Source organism: Solanum lycopersicum, chromosome 1, assembly GCF_036512215.1.
Source record: "Solanum lycopersicum chromosome 1, SLM_r2.1".
NCBI lineage: Eukaryota > Viridiplantae > Streptophyta > Magnoliopsida > Solanales > Solanaceae > Solanum > Solanum lycopersicum.
Window position 1 is genome coordinate 81,868,543 of NC_090800.1, and position 22,448 is coordinate 81,890,990.

At 34.2% G+C, this 22,448-nt stretch overlaps 2 protein-coding genes across 59 annotated transcripts; one reads left to right on the forward strand and one right to left on the reverse strand.

Moving 5' to 3' along the window:
- Positions 1 to 245: 245 nt before the first annotated feature.
- Positions 246 to 11,077, forward strand: LOC101267844 (uncharacterized). Of its 9 annotated transcripts, XM_069287882.1 has the most exons (8): positions 294 to 765; positions 2,927 to 3,105; positions 4,874 to 4,938; positions 5,033 to 5,076; positions 5,470 to 5,550; positions 5,647 to 5,734; positions 10,402 to 10,484; positions 10,552 to 11,077. In XM_069287882.1, the coding sequence occupies exons 6-8, from the start codon at positions 5,657 to 5,659 to the stop codon at positions 10,808 to 10,810; spliced, it is 420 nt and encodes a 139-aa protein (XP_069143983.1). In that variant the 5' UTR covers positions 294 to 765; positions 2,927 to 3,105; positions 4,874 to 4,938; positions 5,033 to 5,076; positions 5,470 to 5,550; positions 5,647 to 5,656; the 3' UTR covers positions 10,811 to 11,077. The 9 variants fall into 9 exon arrangements, with proteins under 9 accessions (XP_069143976.1, XP_069143987.1, XP_069143995.1 ...); XM_069287875.1 differs by lacking the exon at positions 2,927 to 3,105 and having other exon boundaries at positions 246 to 765; XM_069287880.1 differs by lacking the exon at positions 2,927 to 3,105 and having other exon boundaries at positions 5,033 to 5,097.
- A 465-nt stretch (positions 11,078 to 11,542) lies between these two features.
- On the reverse strand, positions 11,543 to 18,588 carry TRM13/14/15/33A (TONNEAU1 recruiting motif 13/14/15/33a). Of its 50 annotated transcripts, none has more exons than XM_069287866.1 (7): positions 18,224 to 18,588; positions 16,641 to 16,848; positions 16,440 to 16,504; positions 14,635 to 16,285; positions 14,362 to 14,525; positions 12,858 to 13,047; positions 11,543 to 12,766 (listed from the first exon to the last, which is right to left on the reverse strand). In XM_069287866.1, the coding sequence occupies exons 2-7, from the start codon at positions 16,789 to 16,791 to the stop codon at positions 12,123 to 12,125; spliced, it is 2,865 nt and encodes a 954-aa protein (XP_069143967.1). In that variant the 5' UTR covers positions 16,792 to 16,848; positions 18,224 to 18,588; the 3' UTR covers positions 11,543 to 12,122. The 50 variants fall into 50 exon arrangements, with proteins under 50 accessions (XP_069143967.1, XP_069143924.1, XP_069143938.1 ...); XM_069287823.1 differs by having other exon boundaries at positions 11,543 to 12,781; XM_069287837.1 differs by having other exon boundaries at positions 16,440 to 16,507; positions 16,641 to 16,852; positions 18,224 to 18,584.
- Between the last annotated feature and the right edge of the window lie 3,860 nt (positions 18,589 to 22,448).

Here is a 22,448-nt window from a genome sequence, read left to right on the forward strand (position 1 = left end):
ATAAACGAATAAAATACATATTTAGACTTTTAACAACTTTAACTATTTGAAATTTAGTATTTACAACTTGCAATTTTTTAGTAATGATTTATTAGAACTTAACACCAATCTAATAGAAATTTTCTCGAATCAATTCTAAATATTAGACAATTTATTTTTATTTATTATATTGGTAAGTAACCCAAAAATAAAAATAAAAAATAGGAATGCGTGTAAAAATAGTGCCTAAAATTTACACGGTTAATCTGGTGTCTATAAATAAAAAATTTCTCCCTCGCCCTCCATTTTTTTTTAATACAAATCTGAAATCAGCAACTCTTCTTCTTCAGTCAGTTCTGAGTTCACATTCACATCTTAATTGAAAGATTCAATTCAGTTTCTTGATATCTTTTCAGTTTTGAACACCCTTTGATCTTTAACTCAATCTGTTCCTATCTTTCTCTCTATATCTATACATCAAACCTATACATACGCCAAAAAGAAATACTGCTACATCTATATACGATTCGTTCGATAAAATTCTTATTCAATCTCTAAATCTTACAAAGCTTTTATCTTTAGACTTGAAATCTGAATCTTTTTGCTTCGCAATCGTTGAATTTTGTTATCCTTTTTTTTTTTGTTTGAGTTGGGGACCAAAACCCTAGCTTTCACTTTCAGTTTCAAAAAACCCTCTTTTTTTTTTCAAACTTCAGTAATCTTGAGAATCAGAAGTGATTGGCTGTGGTAGATTCCGCGGTTTCTGGCGTTTCTTGATTTATTCAGGTGATCTATTTTGCTTAATCAAACAACTGCTTAGAATTTTCAAATTTTTTGGGGTCTGTTATGTTGGGCTTTGTTTGTTACATTCTGGGTATGGTTATTTGAGTTTAATCTTTTGAAATTATGGAAATTTGTGCATTTTAGTAGTTACTCATCTGTTTAACTAATGCTACTGAAGTTACTTGGAGGGGTGATTTCCTCCCCTGAAATAGGTAGTTAACTTATTTGCTCTTTCAGGGTTAAGAGTAATGATTTTTGTTGGGCTTCTGATTACTGTAGTACCTGAGGTCATTTGTATGACTTGTATGTGTGTGTGCTATTTAGAGAACCTTTTATTAAGTTGCCTTCAAAGATGTGGAGTATTATTTAGAGTTGGAATGAAATGGGCTCAAATAGAGTGTGGCATAGATATAAAGTATTCATATAGTCAATCGCGATTACTTTGGATTGACGCGTAGTTGATTGATTAGTTGAGATTACTGTAATGTTCTGTTATTTATTGACTATCATTTGGCATTGAGAGAAATGTACCAGTTTGGGAAGAGGATCTCGTTATGCTTTAGAATCTGTAGGATTTTTTGCTTTACTCAAATCCTTGACGTCGATATAACGGATTCATATGATCAATCGCTACTGGTTTGGGATTGAGGTCTAGTTGACTGATTAATTGAGATTACTGTAATAGTGGGCAACTATGTTGGACGTTCTGTTATTTATTCACTAGCGTTTGGCATTGCAAGAAATGTTTGACTAGTTTGGGAAGAGAATCTCGTTTGTGATTTAGTAGGTCTTTTGTCATGAAAACCAAATATTATTCACTTTATTTGGAATTTTTAAGTTGGAGCTGGAGTTGTGTCTGGTCATATCCTTTGCGAAGAATTTGAATGTGCTTTTTAGAAATATAATTTAGACCCCCAATTTCTTAAATTTTGAAAAATCACCCTACTTGACTAATTTATATGAAATATACAATCGAACTGCTCTAAAAAAGTATTATCTCACAATAGATACTGTGTTATCAAAAGCAAAAAACGCAAAAGAGCTCTAAGGTCCATTGGGGCTTTTAAGTGCAAATAAATCGTGAGCTTTACTGTAAAGCAATGGCAGAAAAAACAAATATATACATGTCCAGTCCAAGACTAATAATTATAGATATGAGTAATAAGTATTTGAACAAAGACCTTGATAAAATCTAGTTAAACATCAATTGTTCAGTGTCACCTCTATAGAAGAAGCTCATTGGCAAGGATAAGTATGCCTTAGAAACTTATTGAGGAAACTGAATATCCCATATCCGAGCTACTACATATTATTACAAATATTTGTTCACTTCATTTGGAATTTTCTAAGTTGGAGTTGTGTTTGGTTATAGGTTTAGCAAATAATACTTATTTGGTATAATAAATAAGCGGGTCATTTTTATGAAAATAAAATTTTTTGGTGAAATTTGAAAAAGGAAAATGTAGTGAAAATGAAAACAAGGTTTTGGGAGTTTTTTTAATTCCAAATACAACTTCAAGTTGTATTTAGATTTTTATGACCAAACACTTCTTTTCAAATAAAGTGAAATTTTTTCCGTAAAAAAGTGCATAATTCTCTTGGGCAAATGGGTACTAGAATGTGTAGTTTTTTAAGCTTTACTCAAAAGTCGTTATAAATGAATCATATGATCAATCATGACTAGTTTTGGATTGAGGCCTAGTTGATTGATTAATGAGATTACTGGAATAGTGGGTAAATTAGTTGGACGTTCTGTAACTTGTTCATATAATCAATCATGACTAGTTTTGGGTTGAGGCCTAGTTGATTGATTAATGAGATTACTGGAATATTGGGTAATTAGTTTGGACGTTCTGTAACTTGTTCACTATCGTTTGACATTGTGAGAAATGTCTTACCAGTTTGGGAAGAGGATCTCGTTGGTGATCTAGGATCTGTAGTTTTTTGTTTTGCTTTACTCAAAATCCTTGATGTCGATATAAAGGATTCATATAGTCAATTTCGACTAGTTTGGGATTGAGGCCTAATTGATTGATTAATTGAGATTACTTTAATACTGGGTAATTGTTTTGGGTGTTCTGTTATTTATTCACTATTGGTTGGCATTGCTAGAAATGTTTCGACCTGTTTGGTAAGAAGATCATTAGTGATTTTGAATCTGTAGGTGTTTTTTCTTCACTCAAAACCCTTGACGTCGACTGCTGGTAGATCTAGTTCCTTCTCTTACTTTTCCGGACTAGCAATGATGGCTAATCAGGCCATTCTGTATTTTGACTGCAACATGTGCAATGTGGTGTAGTTGGATTTGTTAATATTTTTGGATTGTTGAGAAATGGTGGAAACGTAAGATTCACTCGGTTTACATTACTTGTGGGATTTCTATGTTAGTAAATTTCTTGGATTTCTATGTACAATGTATGTGCATAGTTATGATAAATCTAGGAATTAAAATCATGCATCTGCTGCCCAAGTACATTTGTAAGGTTTAAGATTTATATAAATAGAAGTAAATGTCCGTTACTTCTGTGCTAATATACCTTTATAGGTAGCAACTGCAGAGAACATTTAAATTTCAAATTTTTGAGGGAAACCTGCAGTCGCTAACCTTTGGGTGCGCGTGCACAGGGTAACCCCTGCTCCTATGAAATAGCTGGCAAACCTCATAGGAGAGGTAACTCGCACTAGGCAAGTCTGGTGCGACGAGCTCGACCCAAAAGGCATAGCCCTTGCTTTCGTTGGCAAGGAATTTCGAACTTGAGACCTCCAGAATGGAAGTCCCAAGCTCAAACCAGTGGGTCACCCCGAAGGATCCATGGCAAGAATATAAAAAACATGTATTGCATCCAGTGTCCTCTATTTTTTTTTTAATCATCGAGTGCAAGTGTGCACCTATGTGATTATTTGTGTGATTTGTTAACTTTAATGTACTTCGTCTATTTGTAATTAAGTTATTTACAGGCAACTCTGTTTGAAATTTGTGTTAATTAAGTATTGATGAAGTAGTGTTGAGTCACGAGTGTCTAATGTCTATCATCTTTTAGAGTTTTAGTTATTGTTAGTCTACTTCTGTAAGCATGCTTGTGGCTATTTTCCGATGCATTTGTATGTAGAGGACATCAAAGCATTTGATCCTAATGAGGCTTACAGTAAATTAGTGACTACTATCCATCCTTGATAAGTATAAATAAATTGACTTTCTTTAATTTTTGCCACTATTTATTAAATTTGGTTAAACCGAACCCGAACTTACAAACCGGACCAAATCGACCGAATGCCCAACCTACTTGTGAGCTTAAAGTAGGTTTCAACATAATGACGAAAGAATGCTTCAGTATTGTGCCATATATTGGATTTCAAAAATAAAATATTGTCAAATGTAGGAATAGGGATAGGATATTAGCGTCCAGTCATATGATTTCTTTCTGCTGTGGACTAATTTGCATCGATAGTAGGGATCAAAATGGAAGGTCTATGAAAATGCATTATACCACTGTGCTTCCAATCAACAAGTAATCTGGATTATTATTATTATGTTTTTTTTTGATAAAGTAATTAGTTCTTTGCAGGCATCAAGTAGATGCGTAATAGTTACAAAAGCTTAGTAGCAAAAGGTCTGCTCTCCTTTATATTGTTAATTAAGAGTCAGGGAGCTGACAAAGTTCAGAAATGAATCAGGTGGATCTAGAGAGGATAAATAAACCCAACTATGACAGCTATAGTAATATCAGACCCCGGGCAAATGGGTGTGCGAGGGGAACATTGTGCTTATGTTCACCTGTGAAGCATGGGCACCGGGTTTTGGGCTGTGTAGTTGGACAAAATTCATGCATCAGACACGCTCTGTACATGTATTCTTGTCTTTCTCTATTTTTTGGACAAAAATTGAACACTTATTAGGCCAAGTTATGTTTTTAGAAGAAAATCAGGGGCTTAAAGTAAGAAATGAGAACTGATGAAAAACCCTTGAAATCCTAGAATCTCTTTCTGAAGACTAATTTGAACATGAAGTAGAGAACCTGCATCACTCATGAGTTCTCAGCTTCTGTTAACTGCTTGCTTCTTCAGTTCACAGATCTTCTATATTTGAGTTCTCAGTAGGTCTATTTTTCAGGTTCTCTTTTCTCATTAGACTCTGCTGTCTGCTTGATACTTTGATGAGCCTTTCCTCCTTCCCTGGTTTGCTTCTGGCTGCTCTGCTATTTAATTTTATTGTAGACATGCATGCTACTTTTTGCTATGTCAATGATTTTTATTATGTGATATTTTGCAGAATCTGAAGATCCAATAGAAAATATGGGATTAAGATATTGCAGAGTCAGGCTTTTCTTCTTCTAAGTCTTGCTGCGGACTCTCTCCTATATTTTAATGTCTTATTAGTTATTTATTGTACATGAGTGCTATGTGTTTCTATGTGACTAATATGATATAATTAACAATATGCATAAACCTGTTGATCACTTGCTGTGGAAAATGGATCACCCTGCTTGTTTATGGCTTTTTTCCGCTCGTCTACAACATAATTGGTCTCTGAAAAGTTCTTTTCCTTTATTTTTTGCTTTTATGAACCGTAGAAAAGAAAGAGAATATTTTGTGGGGGGAGAGGGAAGGGCCAGCCGTTCTGCATTTGATGTACACGACTTGTTTTGGCAATGACCAATTTGTTGCGAGCATTTTTGATCCCACTGAGAATGTCAGCATATTTTACAGGGTTGAGAAAAGCTTCACTTGGGTTGTGGTCTAGAACCCATCACAGAGTAACTCATAGGGCATTCTGTTGTATCTTACCTGGTACGGTTTCCTTCTCCTCTTCCTGTTCGGATAGAACTACTCTGTTTTAAAGTAATTGTTCTAATATGGTGCAGTTATGATTGATTTGATGATTAGGTGGTTTAATATGACGACAAGTTTGGAAGAGTCATCAAAGAAAACTTCACGTCCTCAATTGGTTGTATTGAACAAGGCGTTCAAATTGGTGAGAGTCCTTCCTTATACTATCTAAGATGAAAGTGAGATGTGTTTAATTGTCTATGAGTGGGTCATATGTCTGGTTTTAACTTCTTGGAGGGTGACTCTTTCAAATGTAAGATGCATAGGCACTAAAGGTAGCAAGTTCTGTTCTGTACTTCTGTAGCATCCATAAGGTCCTGAATTTTACCTGATCTAAAGCAGGAGATACAATGACTTCTATCAGGAGATGAGGTAATGATGTTCTTAGATTTCTATTAAATAAAGCGAGTGGGGGTGGGGTGGGTAGTATAGCCAAAAAAATAAAAATACTGGGAATTTGCCATAGTTCCCCTCATATTTATTTTACTGACCATTGATACTTTCATAAAATCAAGCTAACCTGGTACTCCGCTATGTCAGATCTTTTCCATTTCAAAACTTCAGAGGTACTATGACTGGTATTCATATTCTTGTAATTTTTTATAAATTAAATATGGCACTGTGGGCCAATTTTATTCATTCAAATCTATAAAAGAACAAGAACAAAGTTTGGTCAGCCCACAAATGGATCTGGACTGAATAAAAATTAGAGCTAAAGAAAAAATAAAACAAAAACAAGAAAAGGAAAGTAAATCAAAATCTAATCTTTCTGATAAAATCTAATCATGGTTGTCGGCTTTCAAACTTTTGATGGTTAGGCTCTTTGATGGACTTCATCTCTTCCAATTCCTCCTATTTTTCAAGTTTCAATTTCCCCACTGATGGAGTTCTGTGAATGTTGACTTTTTTCCATTGAATTTCTGAAGATTGAGCATCCATGTCTCCTGCTGTGTCGATTGTTGTTTCCAAGATTGTAGGTCAGCTCTATTTTTGTTTCCTTCATTTCCACTTCCGTCTTCCGATCAGTCCACTGACGTTGATATATTTGTTTCCCAGGTGTTTTTTGTCCTTCCTTGCTGCTTCTTTCTTAGTGTTGTTCTTTCCAGCTTTCTTATTTTTTGTCTTCTTTCTTGAAAGTTTGTATTTGTGATTTATCTTTGTTGTTTCGATCAAACTCCACCCTGTGTTGGTATTGTAATAGATCATTTCTTGTAGCACTAATGTTGTTTTGGTTTGATTTTTCAATGATTCTCAGAGATACTATCGTTTTGAATCCTCCTTTCCTGACTCTGATGTAAGGAATTTCCGATTTATCATTATTGATAAGTTGTTTCCCTCTGATTGGTAGTTCCTGAAAATTGTTGAAATGTATGGTCCCTTCGTGCTCATATGCTGGTGATGTAATCTGCCTCCATATTGCCTTCTCCAATTGTATGTGTGATCTCAACTTGTATTGTTGCATCCATTCCTTGGCTCTTTCAATTAGTTGAGTCATTTCCCAATGATTTTTCCACACGGTTGTTAAGTTGTTTTTAAGAATCATAGAGTGTTTACAGACTCACATTTGTGTATCCAAGTGTGTAACAGTAGTTCAGTGCTTCATGTATGACTAAGTTTTTGCCATTATGCTAGTGGATTCTCCCAGCTGTCCTGCTTGTGCATAAATTAAATCTCCATTGTCACCCCTTAGGCAGAAACCACATATGCTCATTCCTGGGTTGCCATGACTTGCCCCATCGGTGTTGATTTTTACTCTACCTTTTGTCGGCCTTTCCCACTTGACCACACAGTGATGTAATCTAGGTTTGTACTCTGTCAAGTATTGTATGACTGTAGACCAGTCTGTAGGTACTGATGTTAACCAAGGATAATTGGTTTGGATTAACTGATCGATATTCAGTTGCCCTTGGTAAGCCATCTTGTTGTAGGTTGTATTTCCTCCATGTGTCCTGGTATTCCTTCTTTTCCATATTTCCCACAATAATTTCTGGAATCACCCAGAAAACAACCTGTAGTTTAGGAGGCTGTTTAGAGATCCACCTCTGTAATATGACTTGATGTAGTTGCGTACCATCAATGTGAAGACCTGCACAATAAGCAAACTGTCTCCATAGCTTCACAGCTAATGGAGAAGTTAGAAATAAGTGATTGATATTCTCCTCCTTGTGATCGTCACAACACTAACACCTTGACACCAGATTAATGTTGATCTTTTCCAGATTGTTGTCAGTTGGTATCCTACCTTTCCAGACACTCCACATGAAGAAACTTATTTTAACAGGAAGTCCTTTTGGCCATATATAGTTATATATTTTGGATTGCTCTTGTTTCTTTCTGATTATTTGTGATTTTACTGTGAATCTCCAACTAGTTTCTCCCATCCACCATGTCTTATCATTATCCACCTCCATTAGTATTGGGCTTATATTTTTTTTTGAACATCAATGGTATGTTGGACCATTTCTGTTGAAACTCTATCCTGTAACATCTGGTCTCTAGTTTCATCCGTGATGAATTTCTTCACTTCTATTTCTTCTGTCCATGTTCATTGTCTACATAGTACAGAGCCTCTTGTTGGGTCCAATTGTCAAACCAAAAACTAGAGTTTCCTGTTTTGATTTACCACCAAATTAGGTGTTCCATGTCTTCCTTATTTCCATCATCTTTTTCCACACTTGTGAAGCCCCTTTTGATTGGGCAATTACTGGGTGTAACTTTCAATATTTGTTTCGTATATAGGCACTCCACATTGAAGTAAATATTCTGAAATTCCACCTTAGTTTTCCAAATAAGGCTTTAGATGTATCATGCAAAGATCTAAAATCAATTCCACCTGCTGCTTTAGGTGAACACAAACTTTACCAAGCCACCAATGTATTTTCCTGTTATTTGCAGTTGTTCCCCAAAAAATCATGCAAAACTTTTATGGATTTGATTTATGACTCCCCCTGGAGTGTTCATTACTGATAGAAGGTACACAGGAATGGTCTGCAGCACATGGGCAACTAGAATATATCTGGCCCCAAATGATAGGAATCTGTTTTGCCATTGCATTTCCCTCTTCATGATTTTTCTGACTAGCTTGTCTTCTCTCATAGTCCACAGGACAGCCAAGATAAGTGAAGGGAAAAGAACCTTTTCTCATCCTTTTTCTTCGATTAATGGTATTGCAAATGCTTAGAGGCATCTTCTCATGCACATAAAAGGAACCTTTTGAATTGTTGACCAGTTGTCCAGAACACTCTTCATACTGCTTCACTACTTGAATAGTTTTCTTCATAGAACTAGAGTTAGCTGAACAAAGAAGAATGGTATCACCAGCATATGACAAGTGGTTTATGGGGGTTCATTTAGGAAGCCCAAAGCCTCTATATCTGCCATCATAAAATAAATTGTTCAGTCCTCTTGCTAAAACCTCTGCTGCAATGATAAATAGAGTGGGTGATAAGGGGTCTCCTTGTTTCACTCCCCTCGTGGATTTAAAGAAACCACGTGGCTGACCGTTAACCAGTTATGTGAGACCAATCTCCACATCATGTCAATGATAATCTCTGAGAAACCAAACTGCCTCGTAACCTTAGTAAGGTAGATCCATGAGACACAATCGTAGGCCTTTGTCATGTCTGATTTTACTACAATGTTGTGGTGCTTATTCCTTTTGTTGACATCTCTGATGATTTCCTGTGCTAGCAACACATTTTCTATGATACTTCTCCCTTTAACAAAAACAGTTTGATGAGAAGAAATCAAACTGGGAAGTATATTATTAGCAGAAGTGCTCAAGCTAATAGGTCTCAAGTCCGCAAATGTTTCACTTCATTCTTCTTGGGAATTTAACCAAGTTGGTGTGAGTGATGAATCTAGGAATCTCATGTCCACAGAAAAAAGCCTTTACCACATCTTCCCCTATTATGTCCGAGCAAGTTTGAAAAACGGCCTGAAAAGCCATCCGGACCGCTTGCACTATTACTATTTAGACTTCACACTGCTGTTTATCACCTCCTCTATTCCTGGTAGCTCTGTTATAAAGTCATTTTGTTCTTGTGTAACCAGAGTTGGAATGTTCTGTATCATGTCATTATCTTTTATCAGTTTTTTCTTCACTAAGTTGCTTCTGGAAGTAACTTTCTGCCTTTTCTACCATATGTTGTTTCTCTGTTACCCAATCTCCTTCACAATTTTGTTCTCTGGAGACTCAATTTGTTCCTACTCCCAGTAACATAAGAGTGAAAGAACTTTGTGTTCTTATCTCCCACCTTAAACCATTCATTCCTGCCTTCTGTCGCCAGAAGTCCTCCTCCATGCTCATATACCTTCTCAAATCTGCCTGGGCTCTATGAAGTTCTTCTCTGTTCTGACCTGAATGCTTCATCTCCATCTGAATCTCTTTTACTTTCTATCACGTCCTCGAGAGTGGAGATTTTCTGGAAAATATTTCCATAAGCTTCTTTACTCCATAGAGTCAAAAGCCTGCTTAACCTTCTTCGTCTTGGCATGAAATTCCAGAAAAGGAGAAACAGCAAAACTCAGATTCCCGTTTCCTTAAATCAGATCTTTGAAAGATTGGTGGTTGGTCCAGAAGTTCAAAAATTTAAAAGGTCCAATGATTGGTTCTTCCTGTGAGTTACATACCACATGAAGGGGAGCATGATTGTAGTTCAGTATTTTTCCAAGATATCTTTTCTTTTCCCTATGTAATACTACAGCTACATCCTTGAAGTTGTATAGGTACCTTCATTGATCGTTACTGTTACGCAATAACTAGTGAATATCAACTTTTATTTTTGTTTGAAGATGTCGATTCATTTGCAGGCTGAGCAATGGGTCAACAGTATGGGTAACTCTTCTGATGATGCTAACCCAACTGTGGTTGTTCTAGAGAGTCGACCACCCAGGTAAAGATCTTCAACATGGCTATGATTTTGATGAAATTCCTGAGGTTAATTTCTTAGGTCTTTGCAGGCTTGGAATTGGTGCTGCAGTTCCACGTCAATCCCAAACAGTACTCTCAAATGACCCCGCTGAAAGAAGGCTACGTGCTAAATTGGATGCTGAGAAAAGAAGAAAATTGAAGAGCTCTGAAGCATCAACAATATCCAACAAAGATGGGAAAGTTGATGAAGAAAGTGATGAAGATGAATCAGAAAGCAAATCAAAAGCTTTTACTAAGAAGAGGCCTGCACCTTTGCCCTCGACTCTGCAAGTAAAAAAAAAGAAGTGACTTTGCATCATCCAGCAATGAATACTTCGAGATGTGCTGGAGTTCTACCATAGTATAAAATTCTCCGCCGTCGTTTCTTGTGGCCATTTTGTATGTAGGGTGCAGTTTGTTTTGTCAGTGGTGCTTATTTCTCAACAGCATGTTCTCCCCCAACCCCCCTCTCCAGCGTGTGCCTTTGGTGACAAACGCTTTTAGAAAACATGTCATTCTCTCATTTTTGTTCTCTTTTGGTTGTAGTTAATGGAATAAAGTAAATCTTTTCTGCAACGATGCTCAAACACACAAAGGACACATCATGTTTGGTACTTTTAAGTTTGTTTGTTCTGATGAGCATATAACCAGGCAAAGAGTGATGATTAGTCAAGTTACTGCTTTAATGTTGTTGCACTTTTACTCTTGCTTTAATCTTTTAGCTGCAAATACTTTTTTGTGAATGTTGCAATAGGAGGGTAGTACTCAGGGAAGTGAGAACATGTGTTTAACCTTCTCATGCGTTGTAATGACATTAATATTCTCATTTCGAAGTGATACTGTACCATAACCTTAATGTCATAGTAAATTTCATTTTATTTTTGATTATAAAAGACTGGACAACATAAGTACTACCAAAGTAGCAATTATGTGGGCCAGTCGAGAAGAGTCCTTTTTTTGCAAAATTTGGTTCAATATGACTTGCCTAAATTGAAACAAATTGAAAACAGTAGCTTAAGAAATGCATGAGCAATCAAAGAGTGATACAAACAACCATGTCAATATATTATTTCTTTCTTTTCTACTTTGATGTAATTTTCAGTTACAATCACTTTGTACTTACAAGAGAAAAAGACTATCTAAGAGAAAAAAAGGGACTAAAAAAGGATGACCTGTGTCAAACACCCAAAGCCTCAACAACCAATCTGCCACGCAAAAAGAAAAGGAAAATCTAAATATATGTAGGTAAAACACACTTTAACAAACCACTCAAAACACATTCTACATGTCATATGACATCCTCCCCAGGAGGAACTAGCACCATCTGATTTCTTAAAAAGCAATTGAATCAATGAGGGAGTTCTCTGATCCCTGGTGCCACACATTATACTTTATTGGCTTAGCTTTTGCATGGAAGTCTGTTATACTATTGTCATAAAAGTAAGTACTAGAAGAGAGTGTATTTGAAGCACTCTAGGCAAGAAGCTAGATGAGAGGTGAAATGATTAGTTGAGATATCAAGATTTTATGCCATTTTTGGTTCACAAGAGTAGCATGGTCTACTTCGTTATCTAGAGTCAAGGGAAGCCTTCTCTTAGTTTCTACAGAGAGACAGGTCTGGTTACTGGTCCACGCTACTCTCAGTTTCACTCGTGACTGGAAAGAGAACATCTTCTGCACACTCCAAAGTATCACCAGAAATGCTCAAAATTGTGTCATCCATCAGCTCTTCTAGAATAATCTCCCCCATCTCAACTCCGATATGTCCAAGATCCAATCGGAGATTCATCCATGTCCCTGATCTTTCCATGTCTTTTTTGACAAGCTGTTCCAAAGAATGAGGAGCTGAATATTGGAGAAGATACCATTCTACTCCCTCCCATACTTCATTTATCAGGTCCATCCCTTTTGGAACAGGTCGAATGTTATGTTTACCGAGTGACACTCTGGGGTTGCAGCCAAAATATCGCTCACATACTGCTTTAAGAACTTCATTTGCACAATCAAAAAGGAGCTTCTGATCATGACAAGAACGGCTTGAAAATAACTCTACCTCGTCAAATAATGATGGGTCAAGAATCTGGTCAGAAGAAAGCCACCTTAAGAGAAACTCATCCCAACTTAATCCTGAGCCAAGAAGAACTGCTTCTACATATTCAAAAGCGGATTCTTCATTTTCAAAACAAACTATTGGACAATCTTGTTCACTGATGGAAGACACTGGTTCTTCGAAATGGATTTTCCGTGGTTGAATTTCTGGATCAACTGTATGCAATTGAACTACATTTCAGGTTGGTGAGCATATAAACAAATGATAGATCTTTGTTTAAGAAAATCTTGGTAAAACATGTCTAACCTGGTCGGCATATGATGCTTGCAGGACTGACATCATCCTCTAAGAATAATGGCTCAAGAACTGATATGGGACTAGGTCGCTCCTTTCTATCAACTGCACTGTCAGGATCTTCAACTTTCACGAGGCTTGAAGACTCTGCAGGTGAGGCTGGTGAAGAAGATAGACTATTTTGATCCTTCCCAGATGGATGCTGAAATAAAGACACTCCATGATTTTATATATTGTAGCACCTTAGAAAAGTGCACGTTATTTCTTCAACATTTTTCAAGGGCGTGTTTTTTATATTCGGAACGAGCTTCCTTAATGTTATTTTCGCTACTTATATAAGTCCCACTAATCATGTCATTATATATATATCTAAAAGTGGGAACAATCTAAGTCAAAAGTTGGATTGTGAAAATGCCCTTATCTATTAATTTATTTTGTTTTTTAATATCATTTTAAAAAATCACTTTTCATTTAAAATCAACTTCATAACTACCTACACATCTTCATTTTCATCACTTATACTCTAATAATATTCATTAATCTTGTGCATTTAACTCTTAAATAAATATTATTTTCTACTTCTTTTTAGCTTCCATCAGTTAAAAAAAACTTTTCATGTTCTTTAACCTTCCATAAAACAATAGTTTTAGCCTTCGGGGTATTTTCAAATTATTACATGCTTTCTTTTTTAAAATACTCAATATTTGGTGTATCCGTCGCACTTTCTGCAACAAAGTTATATTCTTTTTATATTAGTTTCTTAGACCTTTGTTTTGCTCTTAATAATTTTTGTTCTTTTTTTTTCTTTGTTGTTCATTGCTTGCGCATTTTACATCTTCAAACTTTATTTTATATTATGGGACTTATTTTGCTTGGTCATTTTTTTTAATACACGTGCCTGAGAACTAGTTTAGCATGACAGGTAGTAGAGTTTTAGTTCACATTTCATATTAGTTGATGATTTCATAAGTCAAACTTGTTTTAGCACCACCACAAGAAGACGCAGATCTTAACTTAAGACTACCCAATTATTTTGAAAGGTAATCAACCAAAATAATAACTGTTGACCTATTTATACAAAGGAATTACTGTAAGAAATCATAGATAGAGTACAACAAGAAAGTTAACTCTCTTTTTAGAATCTTATTTGTGACCACAAATTGTTATCATATAAAGAAATATGCTGCGCATATTGACCGGGAACCTTAAAAAAAAAAAGGTTTATCATGAAAAATACAATTACATGTTTCAACCTTATCATTTTCAAAAAATGATGAGAGTTTACTTAAAGACGGGAGGTTGAAGAAAACAAAACTGCATGATAAGAAAGCTCTCATTAATCATTTTCTTCTGTGATATCCCAGAGACTAACTTATTTGAATATGATATAACTAACTTAAAAAATTGAAAAAAAAGTTATTGTTATATGTTCGGTTAATTCAATGTGCAATGCATATGCATGTACATTAGAAATACCAAAAAGTAGGCAACAAAAGTACTAGCAAGCACTACTTACTTCTTTTAAGCAGTCAAATGACACTTCAAATACATGGGGAGAGTTTCCATCATCCACTGCATTGGTCGCATCACCATCAATTTGGATTTCTCTGTCAATTGGAACACTCAAGATTTCACCTTCTACTTGGCATCTGGTTTTGATTGCTTCTTCAGTTAGATCTCCTGCAATAATTTAGATATTGCTTACACAATAACAGATTTTAAAATGGGCGCACAGTGAATTGTAAATGAAATGTTCCCTAGATTCAAGGGATGATCAAGAGAAGAATACCTTCAGGACTTGTATGACCAGTTGAAGCAGCAATTTCATCCATTGTGTTCCCATTTTCACATGGAACCTCTAGATTTGTACTGGCAGACTTGGTGCTCTCATTAGGATACTTGTCAGAACAGCTAGATTCTATCTCTAAGTCTTGGCTGGATGGACTTGGACCCGTAACATGGTCTTCTCGTACATGCTGGAGTCTGTCATCAGTCTCTACCTGTATAGAATCAGTAAGAGGCTTCCTCACTTGGAAAGGTAGCATGCCATCCTTGCTGTTATTTCTCGGGCTGCAGCCAGGTGAACTATTGTACTCGGGAAATGAAAGTATCCTCCCCAAGGATTTAGACAAATGTCCACTACTCGCCTCTGTTGTCTCGTCTTCATTGTCCAGCATCTCCACAAGGTGCTTCTTTGCCTCAATGTAGATGTTAGACATTTCTGGCCTGGGAACATCAGAAGTCCCAGTCAGTGTGACTGCTTCAACACCTTTTGACTTGACTATCTTATCCCCGCTCTTCATTCCCAGAGGAGATTTAGCAAATTTTTCAGTATAAAAATGGTCTCTATTAGGAGAACTCCATCCTAAATTTTCTCCAAAGACCCCTCTGTCACTATTACATCGCTTTAACTGCTCAGATGGAAATCGGCGGATGGTTCCTTCAGGAGAGATCCCATGACGATCCTTTCCCATTGCATGCTTGAGTTTTCTTTTAATTTCTGTAAATGAGAACTGGGATGTGTTCCTTTCATTCTGAATAGTATGTTTCTCTGTGTATCGCGAGCGTGCTGGAGTGTTAACATTGATTTGAGCACTGGGTGATTGCAAGCCTGTCGGACCAGGCTTCAAAATAACAATTTTACTTGAGGATCGGGGAGTCTCATTTCCCATTGGAGGGTAAACTTCTTGAGATTTGCTCCTCCTCCTGAAAAACTTACGTTGTTTGTGGTTTATGACATCATCTGTTTTTGCATGAACACGGTTTTCCTCTGACATATTGGATTCTGAAATCAAGTTAGGTCTCTGCTTTTCCTCAAACTGAGCATCCTCCAAACTTCCAATTTGCTTTACCAGCCTTGAGTTTGGATCTTGTAGGAGTCTCATGATTAAGTCCTTATTTGAACTTAGTGTCTGCAGAGCATCCATGAATTCTTTTGATTGGAGGGTCTTGTTATCTTCTCCCAATTGTTTATTGTTTCTTGATCTCTGATTGATAAACACCTCAATAGCTGCATTTACCTTTTCTTCAACAACTGGGTGAGTCTGATCTGACTGATTGTTATGAGCATTATGTGAACCTTGGCGGAGCTTCACAAACTTACGATTTTTCTGATGAATCTGGCGGAGTTCTTCCATTACAATGTCCAGATCATCGAGGGCCGTCCCTCCAGAATCTTGATGACAAGGTGCTTCAGACCTCAAATTTCCTGCATCATCCAAATCATGAGAGAGTGTATTACTAGGTCTGGAGAAAGCTCTGCGTGTTCGCCTGCTGTTCTTTCTTGAACGCCATGATTTTTGTGAATCAACATCTTCTGTGTCTATTTCAGAACCATTGCACTGATCTTTCAGGCTTTGCTCATTGACCATTTCTTCTTCCATGAGCTCCTTTACACTTGTTCTAGGATCAGGTACAGCTACCTCACTTTCTTCATCATCCTAAATTCATAAATGCCATACATTTATCATGCCAGCATATGGATACACATCAGCTGAAATGTTTAAACATCTCGTGTTTTTTTTCCCTTCAAAATCTTCTGTTCCAAAAGAATCACATTCCAATATACAGTCAAAAAGTATCCTGATAACATACCTCAATATTCAGTCTATCATCACTGGGATTTGGTATTTCCTGCATAGAGCTTGAAGAAGCAGAACCTGCTGAAGACAAAATAATGTGATTTTGTTGGACACGAGGAGGGGATTGGAGAATTGACAGGATAGTAGAAAGCTGCCAGCAAAGAACAGAAACGGATTCATCTTTTTAAAGAGTAAACAGTACCTAGATTCTTACCAAGAACTGGTTTGCTTCCTCGCGCTCTATCTGAGAGCAACTTTCTAGTGGCTCGACCATGGCGGAAGTCAAAGATGCTAATCAAACCCCAAATGCAACCCGCTCGATCCTTCTCATATCTCAGAGCATGGCGATGTGATCTCTTTGCCATATTCGTTAACTTACTGACTTCAGTGCACTCTATTCAAATTGTTGATACTACAATAGCCTATCTGCACAAGAAGAAAAAAGAACTTAGATTAAGGCCATAACAATTGGAAACTCCCTAAGCTTCTGAATCCAAGAAAGAAAATCGAAACACCATTAACTCCCAAGCAAATGAATGCAGCTAAAGAGCCACTAAAGATCATAGTTAGAAACATCTTATAACTATTTCCAATGGACTTGAGATCTCTTCCACTGAAAGCAATAAAAAGTTTGTAACAAACAGAATGGAAGGATCATGAAATTCAACTAACATACAAAATGTGAAATTTCACTAGGACTAACCGAGATGCTTCCTAGATCGTAACAGTTGATCAATAGTGAAAAGGGTTGATAAAGGAAACACTGGAAAAAATTTACCAAAATTTTGCAACCCAAGCAAACAAAGAAAACAAGGAAGAAGACATAAACTATACCACAAAGTGTACTTCCAAGAAAACCAACTTCCCTCTTCAACTCCACAAGTTTCCCAACAGAGTAAAGTTAAAGGAACTGTAGACTTGCCTAGTTGGTAACGAATCAAAAATTTATTTTTTTTCCTTTTCAAGAACAATCTTTAACACTACATGCAATAAGGGCAATGCAATTTCCCCAAAAACACTCACTACATGTAAAGAAATTTGACTCCACTACACCAAGAATATCTTCAAATTCTTCAAAGGGATCAATACTTTTTTCTACACAAAGAGCAAAAACTTCCAACTTTGCCAGCAAAATGATCCTTCAACTATTGAAAAAACTGTTTGATACAAAATGTGGCATCAGCAAGTCATAAAGACCTCAAAGATATCATCATCATCATCCTTGTAATATTATTTTTGTCGGCAGAAACTTGAAAAACCCAAAATCACTCTTTTTATCAATGAAACAAAAAAGTCACCTTTTTTCATCAATTAAGAGGAACCCAAAAAAGGATCTTCACCAAGATTGGAACTTCCTTATCACATGAATCATGCAATTAAGAGAAAACTTAAACAGGTAACCATCACAAACAACAAAAACTTCCCCTTTGACACGTTTTGAAGAGAATAAAGAACTCTTTTTTTTCCCCTATAAACAATATCAAGGGAGATTTTATCAACCAGAGAGGGTCTTCTTTTTTTTTTTTTCACTTTGAGCTATAAGGGTATCCAATACCGACCAAAAAGTCTAAAAGAGAGAACCCCAGATAACTAAAACACCGACCCACGTATTTACACAAAGAAAATTAGCTGTGGGTTTGTGGGGCAGCCATTAAAGACCAAGCAAGGTAGTAAAAAAAAAAAGCAATCTTGACACTGAAAAGTAAAGAAAGATGCTACTGTGGGGGGGTGGGGGTGGGGGTGATGATGGCATATAATGTATAGACTATAGAGAAAAGAAGGAAGAGTTCTTGACACCTGGGATTCTAATGGTGGGACCAATCAACCACAACACAAATGGAGCTTTTTCCCACTGAGGGAAAAAGTTTTCTGCTTCTTCCTTGCATTTTTTTCCTCTTTTCTTTATTCAAAATTCAATCTTTTTTCCCAAATCAGATTTCATCAACTTATAGATTTCATCATCACTGTCACCATGACACCACAGACCCCCCACCACCTCTGGACAAAAAATGGTATTTTTTTTTTCAATTTTCTTGATTTTGAGTTAAGTTGTAATCAGACAAAAACGTATGAGCATTGTATTCATAGGCGTTGAGAAAGAGAGAAAATGGCCATTTTTTGGGTAGAAATTGACTTGTAGTTCTGTATTTGTTTTCATGTACAATACTACTAGTAGCTGTAGATGATGGGGATAGGTTGAAAGAGGGGTATATGTGGAATTATGTGAAAATTACAAGGACAAGACTGGAATTTAAAGGGAGTCGAGGTCAATCAAAACAACCCTTTCCACAAAGATAGTGATAAAATCGGCACATAATCCTCCGCCCTTGGATATTTCTTGTTATTGATGTTATACATTTGACTGTTTGATTAAAAATATTTATAGTAGCTAATATTTTCTTTAATTTCTATTTAATATCATGATTAAGATAAAGCGTTTTTAAATTCTGATATAATTTATTGATTTGATTGAATTTTACAATTTTATTTTAATTTTAACAAGCATAGAAATAAAAGTTTTTGTAATTTAATATTGGTACTCAATAATTGTTGGTGTAGAGTTGTAATTGTCTCTATAGATCATTCAATTTAGTAGGGGGAAATCTATTAAAAACTCATAAAAGACCTATATAACAAGTTGGTAATGTTATTGATTAAATAGAGAACTAATAAAAAGAATTTAATGATTTCACTTTGCATTAGTAAGAAGGAAGGTATGAAACGTAATTAGGAAAAGAAATCTTCATTGAACAAAGATAATTAAGAATAGTATTTAAATTTTCAACTTTTCTTATCATTTTGTTAGGAAAAAGTGAAGAAAAAAAAGTTTGTTATATAAAGTTAGATTTATGAGATGGCTATGATCGATAATAATAATAACGTTGAATGAGTAACTTGGAATTCAAATTAATTTACCTCACTTATGTGAAAGAAATAAATTTATTTTAAAGATTCGTTTGATCGAAAATTAATTATTTTAAAGTTGTATTTTTATTTTTATTATATTTGTGAAAATAATAATACAATTTCAATAATGTGATACAGGGGTGTGCATTCGGTTTTTCGGTTCGATTTTATACTATTCGGTTTTGAATTTTCGCTTTTTGGTTTTGAAGAAGTATAACAGAATCCAAACCAAAATAAATTTGGTTGGTTTGGTTTTTCTCCTTTTTGTTTAGGTTTTTTCGGTTTGGTTAATCGGTTATGTCGATAATTAGAAACATAAAAAAGTTATATTTGCAATTTAATATATATTAAATTTCTTAAATATACTTTTTAATATAAATCACAAATAAAAATATTGAACTCAATATATAAAAATATGTCAATTATAGATGTCCAAATATAAGAAAATAAATAAATCATAATGAAAATAACTAAAAAGGGACAAAAATGGTATATATATATATATATATATATATATATATATATATATATATATATATATATATATATATATATATATATATATATATATATATATAATTCGAGTTTTTTGATTTCATTTTTCTAAATCTAAAACCAAATCAAAAAACAAAACAGAATAAATTATAAATTCAAAATCAAATCAAGAATCTAAAAAATCGATCAAAATTAGAATTTGATTTGATTTTTTGGTTTAATCCAAATAGTACATACCCTAATTTGATCAATTGACAATTTTTTTCATCATGAAACACAACATATATTTTAAGTTTATGTTTATATACTCAACCTCATTAATTTGTGTTGAAAACTAGTAATTTCAATAGAAACATTTTTTTATGATGTCAAATTGAGGCAAAGAAATAAGTGGTGGTGGTTTAGAGGGAGGGGGGGGGGGTTATAGCATATTGACCAATATCTAAAATTCAAAAGTCAAATATGAGTTGCAATATATTTTTATCATAACATAAACAGGTAATGCACCTATTTTAAATATAAAGCATAGATGGGGGTGTTACTTGTTAGTAAGTAGAAAAATACTTTTTAGGAAAATAAATAATATATATTTAAGTCTATAAGTAAAGAATTATTTTCCTAAAAATATTTATATATAATTTATGTAAATGTTACGGAAGTGTGGAGTAAGGGCGTAAAAGATTTATAGAAATTGGGAAAAAATTAAGTTATATTGGACATTAAAAAATGAAGAAAAAAAAATTAATGTGAAATGTTATCTGTAAAATTTATTTTTCTACTTTTATAGGTAAGTCATTATTTTTATTTAATAATGTTATAATTTTCTGAATTATGCAAAGATGCATTAGGTATTTTTTTTTATTTCAATTTGTGTGGCATAATTTTAAGATTCAAAATTTTAAATTGTAATTGTGTGAATTTAGACACTAAAGCTTTTGATTTTTGAAAGATAATTTATATATTTGAAAACTACTTAAAAACTACTCACAATAATTAACAAATTAACATACTTAAAAATATATGAATAAATTTTGATCAATTTTTTTATTCAACTCTTAAAATTTCAACTGTCATATATAATTATAATATAATTTTGTGCATGATAAATTCACTAATGCCAAAAGAAAAAAAAATGAAATCCCGTTATATAACTAATCAATACTCCCTTTATTTCAATTTATATAATATTTTTCATTTTTTGAGAATAAGACAATTTAATTTTGACAGAAAATTTACGTCTAAAAATTTTCATTTTTTTAAAAAAATAAAAATTTTATATTTATAATCTATACACTATAAATCACAATAATTAATAATTTAAAATACTTAAATAATATAAAAAAAATTATAATAAAAAATAAACTTATTTAAGATACGAAATTTAAAAAGTCTCTGGTAAATTAGGACGGAGGGAGTATCAAAATAGTGAAAACCCAGTTTTAGTGATATTGAGAAATGATGTTAGGTGTAACTTGTAAGAAATAAATATTGCAAAATTGCCCCCCACAAAACATAAAATTGAGCAGTTGGACCCCTATTAATTATTACTTTCAATTACAAGGGTGATGTAAATTGTATTGTCTAATCTTGAAGGCCCATATGAGACAAAGAGCTTATCTTACCCCACCCCCATCCTACCCCACCCCACCACTACTAATTTTCCTAATTCACTTTTTATTTTTGGAGTGGATATTTCCTTTGTTCAATATTGGATAAATTAATTAAAAGATCATAACTTATAATGGTGGTAATAATTATGATTGTTCCCCTCATGCTGATATAAAAAAATAATAATAGTATGTTGAGATTTGAATCTAAAGGCTTTAACTAATTCTTAGTTGTTTTTCATTTGACATTTCTTAATATAATAATATAAAATTGTATGACAATGAAAATATTTATGATAATAATAATAATAATATAATCGTAGATAGTAAAAGTGTAAGAGAAAAAAAATTGTAAATAATAATTGAAAAAATATATATTAAACCAAGAATAATATGTAGGTAATTTCTTGAAGTTGAGTGTGTGTGGAAAGAATTTCGTATTATGAATAGAAGTATCTTCTTATAAAAATATTGAAAAATAAGAATAGATATTCTAATTAATTAAAATTGTATGCCTTTGGTGTAGGTTACACATTGACTTGACACATTTTAAGTTGCACATTTTTTTGGTTTATTATTATTATTATTATTATTATTATTATTATTATTATTGTTATGTGTTTGATATTCATATTAGAGCTTCAACTAATTTAGATTTGTATTGACAAGGTTTATTAAAGAAAAAAATGGACTCAGGGGCGCGTAGCTACACTCATGCTAGGGTGTACAATTGGATATTCTTTGTCGGAAAATTCTATCGTGTATACAAGTAAAATGATGAAAATAAAGTGTTAAACAGCATATTATAGACACCCTTGACACATCAATGTGATGTAGACACGTAAGCAGTGGTTTCAGCCTTTCAGGCAACGCAAACTAATTAAAAGTGTTTATGTGTTTGAATCTCACTAATAGCAGCTTTTGGACACCCTTCGTGAAATTTCTGACTCCGCCACTGACTTGACCCTATTATAAATATTTCGTTCTCAAAGCTCGAACAACGCATCGTATTA